This window comes from Solanum tuberosum, unplaced genomic scaffold (genome assembly GCF_000226075.1).
Source record: "Solanum tuberosum cultivar DM 1-3 516 R44 unplaced genomic scaffold, SolTub_3.0 scf00141, whole genome shotgun sequence".
Taxonomy (NCBI): domain Eukaryota; kingdom Viridiplantae; phylum Streptophyta; class Magnoliopsida; order Solanales; family Solanaceae; genus Solanum; species Solanum tuberosum.
The window spans coordinates 250,646-259,313 of NW_006239075.1; the positions used below are offsets into that span (position 1 = coordinate 250,646).

At 32.8% G+C, this 8,668-nt stretch overlaps 2 protein-coding genes across 2 annotated transcripts; one reads left to right on the plus strand and one right to left on the minus strand.

Moving 5' to 3' along the window:
* The first annotated feature begins 894 nt into the window (after positions 1-894).
* Positions 895-3,569, plus strand: LOC102592248 (uncharacterized). The gene is made up of 4 exons (XM_015311138.1): positions 895-1,299; positions 2,265-2,399; positions 2,504-2,581; positions 3,328-3,569. The coding sequence occupies exons 1-4, from the start codon at positions 916-918 to the stop codon at positions 3,547-3,549; spliced, it is 819 nt and encodes a 272-aa protein (XP_015166624.1). The 5' UTR covers positions 895-915; the 3' UTR covers positions 3,550-3,569.
* A 1,266-nt stretch (positions 3,570-4,835) lies between these two features.
* Positions 4,836-7,187, minus strand: LOC107061597 (putative late blight resistance protein homolog R1C-3). The gene is made up of 2 exons (XM_015311133.1): positions 6,139-7,187; positions 4,836-5,982 (listed from the first exon to the last, which is right to left on the minus strand). Exons 1-2 carry the CDS (start codon positions 7,185-7,187, stop codon positions 4,836-4,838), a joined length of 2,196 nt encoding a protein of 731 aa, XP_015166619.1.
* Positions 7,188-8,668: the final 1,481 nt, after the last annotated feature.

Below are 8,668 nucleotides of genomic sequence, written 5' to 3' on the forward strand. Positions count from 1 at the left end.
TTTTTATTGTATAATTATAAGTGTATAGGACGAATATATATGTATTTGCATGTGTATATACAATTTTCTCTCACTTTATACAAACAGAAACGCAATTTATACAATTCTGTTGTATAAAGCGAGAGAGGCGAGCACAGAGGGAGTGAGCGCGAGAGGAGAGTGGCGAGCGAGAGTTTGAGGGAGAGAGGCGGCTGGCAAACAGTTTGCTACAGGACACAATTAAATCAAAGTGTGGTTATACCATTTAATTTGAATTAATAGTTTGCCATTATGTACAATTTTCCCAAAGTTTAAACTAGTGAGCTATCTGGATCCTAATTATTTAAAGGAATTTTAACCCAAATTTCAGCCCAAACATAATAAAGTGGCCATTGAGCATGCATAAGCCCAACCCAAGTAGACTTGTCACAACATTTAGGATGTGTTTCGTATGAACAAAAAAAAAGAATTGGAAAAATATTTTTTGGAGCATAAGTGATTTTCTTATTATTATTTTTTTAGTGTTTATCAAGAAAGCAGAAAATATCATCCCAAAAATACTATACATAATCTAGAAAAATAGTATTGACTATTGGGATAGAGGTGTGGGGTGTGGGTGAGTTGTTTTGAAGGTTAGGAAAAGACTGTTTCCTCATTTTTAAAGAACTTTTTTCCTTAATAAAATATTTTTCACAAATTTGACCATAAACAAAACAAAACAAGAAAAAAAATATTTAGAATAACATTTTTCTATACCAAACACTAAAGCATCCAATAATTTTCTTTACAATCAAGTGAAGAACAAACACTTTCTCAAGATATCAAAGATGCTAAAGTAAAAAGAATCCAAAATTACATATATATGAATCTTTTCCTCTCTGTTTTTTTTATTCATAACACAATTATTTAATCACAAAAAAAAAAGTCGCACAAATTATGGAAAATATGATCAACGATGATTTTCTAATGAGTTTAATACAACAAACATCAGATTTCAATGATTTAGTGAAAACAAAAGCAATCGAAGTCGTAGCTCAACACGATGAACGTTTGTTTATAACAATTGTAACGTTATTACTTGCGTGTTATATGTTTGTATTTTTTTCAGGTCGTTTATGGAAGAAGAGAAAAAATAAAAAATTGAAAAAAGTAGTATTAACAAGATCAATGTCAATGGGAGTTTTGCATGGAGGTGAATTGGCTCTAGAAAGGTTAATTGATTACCATAAAGCTAAGGCTAATTTTCTATCATTAAATTCTGCTGAGACAGAACTTGATGCTTTGCTCAATGAGGAGCGACCAGATTTCAAGAAACTACACGTAAGTAATACGCGTTAGATGCATGATATGCGTTTATATATTATTATTATTTTTTGAAAAATGGTCATATTTGTTTTTCTACTATCAGAAAAGGGGTTATATTTATCCATCGTTTTACTTCTTTTGATGTATTTGCTCTTATCGTTCAACTTTGGACACACATATTTACCTTTGAATGGTTAACTCATTTCTCTACCCTTATTATTTTATGTCGCGCCTACGTGACACTTACATCATGAATATATTTTAAAACATGAGAAGTTGATATTGTTTGGTATAAAATATGGCCCTAATAGTTTTTTTTCATTAGTTTTATGATTTTTTTTACAGAAGATCTTCATTTTATACGTAAAAAAAACTGAAAAGACTATTTTCTTCAGTTAATTTTATAAGTGACAAAAAAATCTTAATTTCTCGAAAAAAAAGGCATCGTATTGTTTGGGATTGAGCAATTTTGCATTACGTAAGAGATTAATATTATCCCGTCTTTAGAGAAAAAAGTCTTGTTTTTGTCCTTGACCCTAAAGAAGCTTCAATTCGTGGGTAATTTTAAACTATAATCACAAATTGAGACATCAAATTGCTTGATTTTTTTCTTAAAAGTTTTGGACACATGAAAACAGCTTGTTTCACTTAGAGCGCTATGTACAACAAAGGTATGAATTGAGAAAAATATGAAGGAAGACCAAATTACGTATATGAGTAAATTTGGGCCTATTTTTTTTTTTTATACATGGAAATATCGAAATGATGTAATCATCTTATTTGTTTCTGATTACGAGCTCTGTAATGAAAATAATTATGAATGTGTGAACATGTATAGTTAAAAAGAAAAATGTACTAATTATAAAATATAGTCTTAATGCATGGTGTATGATTCAAAGTGGACAATATCACACCATATTAATAATTTTTTTAAACCGTTTTAGCACAAGAAATAAAATAGTTTTTACTGTGTTTAATAGAGGTGTGTTGCAAAGATGGAGATGAGTGGAAAAGAAAGCGAAGCAGTGATGAAATTAAGGAATGCAATAAGAAAAGCTGAACCACATAAAGCTTATGAGTTTGAAATGCTACTTGTGGAAACACTTATTTACCAGGTTAATTCTTTCATTAAATAATTTATTCACTAATTAAGGTTAATTTAAATCTCATTAAACTCTTCATTTTATTGTACTAACTTTGGTTGTCATTATTTCTCTAGGGAGATTACACTGAGGCCCTACGTTGCAAATGTTTAGAGGAAAAATATATTACCGATGCAAGGCGTCCACTTTATAAGGTAACTTTATTCTTTATGTTATTGTTGAAACCAAGGCGCAAGGGAGCAAAGAGTTCATTTGAGCCTCCTTCGTTAGAGAATTATAAATATATAAAAAATATTTTTATTTAAATTTTGACTCTGAAATCAATTAAAACATTAATTAATTATCATCTTAAATTAATACTTCTTTTTAGCTTCTATTAATTAAAAGAACTTTTCATATTCTTTTACCTTTCTATAAAATCAACAGTTTTATCCTTTGGGTCATTATCAAATTATTCTATGCTTTCTTTTTTAAAATACTCAATATTTGGTGTATTTTTAGCACTTTCTACAACAAAGCAATATTCTTTTTATATTAGTTTCTTAGACTTTTGTTTTGCTCTGAATTATATTTTTGTTCTCTTTTGTTCTTTGTTTTTCATTGATTGCGTTTTCTAACTTCAGACTTTGTTTTATATTATGCTACTTATTTTGCTTGGTCATTATTTGAAATTCTCGCATCTACTCAATCTCTTCATTCCCTCCTCTATTATTTTAAGAAATTTGTACTAATTAACATAGAACATACGTACAACGCACGTGTTCGAGAACTAGTAGTTATATACATATTAAGAAATATATTAAATATGTACAAAATTTTACCGTGAGAGCCTGTTACTATTATATATTAACTTGAGATTCATTACAAACTTATAAGAAATCATAAACTTCAAATCGTGATTAATCCGTCTCATTTTGAGATTGTTTTTTTTTTTTTGCAGGCTATAATACACATCTCACTTGGGTACCGTAGATATCAAGAAGAAGCTATAAATTGCTGGAAAGAATTCAAACAAATTAGAGAAGAATTTAAAAGACCAGGCAAAGTAAAAGATGCACAACTTATTAAAATCAGCACTAAATTCGACAAATTTAAGAGTGTTGTTATATCTCTAAAGGAAGATATAAAGGAGGTTCATAGGAAAGCCAAGAAATATAAATAAATAAATAAATAAATAAATTAATAAATTAATAAATTAATTAATTAATTAATTAACAAATAAATAAATGATGCTTATTCCTAATCAATATATCTTACTGAATAAACATTGGTTTTCTTCTTTTAATTGCTCTTTTTTTTACCATTCAGTTTGATGTACTGCTTGTAATGTTAATGAATTACTATGTACTAAAGTACTATATGTTTATCGTATCGTTAAATTCAAATTTGATCACACCTAAAATCATACTTTTTTTCTCCCTCATTTGATCATAACTATAACCGTCCAAGGATGGTCAATTACATACGAGAAAATTATTATTAGAATGTACGCGTCCATTAACAGTCAATGAACTAGGTCAATAACAGTGCGGGAAGTAGATAACTGAAAGTAAAAAAAAAAAAAGATTTTATGTGGAATGGAGAAAACCAGGACCTGTTTCACGGGATTTCAGCCCAACTCCATTAACTATAAAGGAACAAAGCTTCAGATTACAGATCTCTAGTAATCTAGGAATTAAACTCTTAATCCCTTCTCCTTTACTGTAACAACTATGTTACCCAACAAAACTAAGAATTAACTCTATTGCCCACTAAACAAACTAGGTCTAGTCGATCTAGACTTCAACAACCCAATATAGCTAATTCTAGCTAAACTTCGGAAGGGTTATCAAGGATTGAAAACTGATCTAATCCCTTTATAGCTTTGGAATAGATCTTACAAGAATAATCACTGAAATATAAACTCTAACAACAACTAAGAATGATGAAAAACTCTATCAAGTCCCTTGTTGTTCTTCGAGTAACATTTTCTTGAGAGAATGACTTTTGCTTTGTGAAATTTCTGGTTGCAAAAACTTGAGTTTGTGTCAATGTGGAATGGACATAATATAGGATCATGGACACAAACTCTTTGGAGCAATGGCATTGGCTCAGAGTCTGCTGCCTGCTGCTCTGCATGAGACGTGCACCAGCCGCAGCAGGTGCGACAAAGTTGCAGGCTTTTAGACAACTGTCGTTTACATGTACAGAAACTCTCAGTCTCTCTTGGGATCTGGTTCCTCATTAGATCCCAAAGTTTGTTAAATCATCAAAACTTCAGAGTCAACTCAAAATAACAATTATATTGTGTGTACACGTCAAATATTAAATTTCAAACTCTCTTAGGGAACTTCCTAACATTGCCATTGCGTATGATTGATCCGTTGTGACAATCATATCACTCAAAAGTAATCAGAATACGCGAGTTGACATTAAAAGAAACATGAAAATAAGAGAAGAAACTAAACTCTAATCTAAATATATGATGACTTTGAAGTCTAAATTTTTCATGTCATCCCTCTGCATGTTCCTGATTTTCACAGCAGATTTCCTGGCTGAGGGACAACATGCCCGCGCCTCAATCTTCTGCAACGAAGGCATGCTTCCAAAACTCGCGGGGATCTCCTCAAGTTCACCACACCAACGCAACACCAGTTGCTCGAGACAGGGGAATGAATCAACAGACATGTTCCAATGTTTGATAGAACTATGTTCTAACTTCAATAGCCTAAGGTTAAGGAAACCACCAACACCAACTGTCCATTTTTTCCCAGTGAAGGCAGAAAGAAGTATATTAAGCACTTCCAAGTTGTGTAATGTGCCAATTGTTGAAATTTCATCCCATGAGAAACCACAACTAGACAGAGTTAACTCTTTTAGGCATTGAGGGAACATCATGTTAGTTCCACTCATTGGAAAATCGCCACGGTGATAGATACTTAGTGTTTCGAGATATATCAAACAGTTAAGAGAGCTAAACAAATTGTCCCATTGCTCCACAATAAGTTCAAGTTGGACTAAGTTTGGTGCTTTGTTGCACATTTCACATATATCATCTCCATTCACTATGACTACTTTCGAAAAGCTTTCTAATTTCTCTAACTCGAAAACACCCTCTTTTTCAACCTCAACAGTACTGTTGAAAATCATTGCTTCGCTTGTATCCACGTGCTTTAAGTTTATCATGTCCCAGATAGACCCTGGAAGAGTTAAGGTACCACTTTTTGGTCTTGCAACAAACGTTTCCAGATTTGTAAGGTTCGATATGGCTGGTGGAATCTCACTAAAATTTCCGAATATTGACAAGTACCTCAAGTGAATCAAGGATGTTATGTCCTCCAGAGCTGAAGCATCGATCACAGTGTTCCTTAAGTCCAGTACTGTAAGTGATAATTTGAACAAGTCTGAAGTGAATGCTCCACATGGTAGAATGAATTTGTTCGTTTCACCGTCAGTTAAATTGTAAAATTCATTAATGTTGTGGGCATGTAACCTCAAAGTATGGACACGTTGTGTCGGATGAAGCCACTTGATGAAGTGCTGCATTTTCGAGCAAACCAGGAACCGTTGAACATCACTAGCTGAATTAGAAGTAGCAGGATCAAAAGCATGAGATCTGAAAGAAAACGAAGAATAATGAGATACTAGACATAATATATACATCACTACAAGAAAAAACACTATTTGTGATGGAACTCTGTCACAATTCCTCACAAAATTTGAGCATTACAAAAGTTTTATAACGACGAATAAATGAAAGAACACTTCTTACCTATCAACTTTCAGCGAAAAGTTCTCTTCTTTAGCTTTATTCAAGCAAAAATCTTGCACCAAATCATGAAGACAAACTGATTTCATATCACCAAGTGGAAATCTCTCCGCAACCACGACAAGATTGCTTGTTATTAGATCAATCAAATAGTCCATCGGGACAATCTCTGCACTCCTCACCTCATTATTCTGTACATAACCTTCAGCAGCCCATATCCTCATCAACTTCTTAACTGAAACTTCCTCATCCTCAAGAAACATACCAAAGTAACGAAAACACAGCTTCAAATAACTAGGCAAATGCTTGTAACTCAACTCTATTATGTCCATGTACCACTCTGCCTCACCAGCAACTTTTGCACTTGCACTTAACCATTGAGCAACTTTAGTCCAATAGCCTTTTTTCTTATCCAATCTTGCAAGAAGACCCCCTATTAATACAATTGCTAGAGGCAGCCCTGCACAACTTTTCGCTATTTGCTTCCCTATTTCCTCAAGTTCTTGAGAACAGCTATTTTCTTCCTTAAAAACTATGTTCCTTAGTAGCAACCAACTTTTATCTTCCACGATAAAAGAAAGACGATGAGTATAGCAAAACGAGTAATTTACAGATGAGTTAACCAGTTCATCAAGCCTAGTAGTTATGATAATTCTACTCCTGCTGTTGTTATTTGGGAAAAAACTTACTAACTCATCATATATAGCAGTGCTCCATACATCATCTATAACTATGAAATATCTCCTTTTCTCAAAACACCTTTGTACTTGTTGGATTAATTCATCTTCACTCATCTCAATTTCAACGCGGCGTTCAAACTCATAGCCTAATAGTTCAAGCAATATTTTTCTCCTGTCATATACTTTAGAGACACAAGTACACCATGAACGAACATCAAATCGATTGACTATGTTTTCGTGGTGATATAACTTTTTGGCAAGAGTTGTCTTACCATGTCCTGGCATACCAACAATCGCGATAACGCCTAGTTGATCTGTTCCACCAAGAATATTCTCCATCAGCAGTTGTTCCTCTTCCTCAAAGATCACCATTGACTTTGATGACAACTCAATTGTGATAGGTAACATCTTGGTTCAATTAATGTATGATCTTGATCAATGCCTCTTAGTTTTTGGCACAATGGCCAATTAGTTGAATATTGTTACTAGAAATGAAGCTAGGAATTAATCAATGAAATCAACAATACACAAAGGTAAAAGGGGAATTGAGATCAAACATGTAGGGTAGTTGGGGTGTGATGGCATGGATTAACGTACGTCTCGGATTCAAGCAATTGAGAAACTTATGATAAAGAGAGTTGAAAAATATTCCAAGAAGTTTGAAAACAATGAATTGCCTGTTGAGAATCTTGATAGCTCGGTTGATTGGTTATTTGAATTTTGACGTTTTTAGTGAGGGTTCAATCGTCATGTAATAAAACAATTTAAAAAAAATTAATGTCCAGCTCAAATTGTTCTAGATTGTGCACTGTGCACATGGTTACTGCACCACTACACGACTATATGTTGCCGTTAGTTCAATTTTATACAATTTCTTAGATGTTTAGTTTAGTTGGTAGAAAATAAAATATGTACAATTGATAGAAAAGTTTTGTCTTAGGTTCATAATATAACTTTAGTGACTTCTGACTAAAAATATAAAGAAAGGTTTTTGCTTTTGGTCAAATATTAATAGCGATTTTTTTTTTTTTTTATATTTTTATTGGTAAAGGGTCGAAAGTGCATTTGAATAATGGAAAATGAAATAACTATGCCTTCCGTTAAAATTAAGTCCCGAATCTATTTATGTTGTTACCAAGATATATAGCTTAAACGTACCCTTCACGTTAATATCTGAGATTAGTTATTCTATTATCTATGCATTTCATTATTTTTTTTCGCATTTCATTTTTTTTAGTTGTTACTGTTTGCAACAAAATTTAAAGTGACAAGAAAAATAAATTGCTATCACAAATAAAATATGAAGGAAAATGAATATTTATTGATAAATAGTGCGGATACAATTTTGTTTTCTCCGTGATTCTTCTCTCATAAGATATTTATTTATGATTCACCATTTGTGGCGTATTTCTCAAACTAGGATGATTTGAATTTGATCTCCTAATGAATATTCATGACTTTTGCGGGACATTTGAGATGCTTTAAGGGAATATAGTGTCACGCCCCAAACTCGAGGGGCGCAACTGGCTCCTAATGCCAAAACTCAGGCCCGAGCCGACCCTGCTAAACCATTTGCTACTAGCATATGACAGCCACACACAATCAAGAAAACAAACAAGTATATCTCACCCTCGGCCGGCAAGACCCCTTGTCAACTGATCTATAAAAGAAACAGCTACTTCGAGGAGATTATATAAATAAATAGCCAACTAGCACAAAAGTCTTGATTGGGCCGTCGAGGCCACTATGATATCTATACCAAAATTAAAAGCAGGTATATATCATTACAATACATCAAACAGCTCACAAGCTTCAGCAAACCAACAACATAGGCCAGTATGGCCATAACGTAG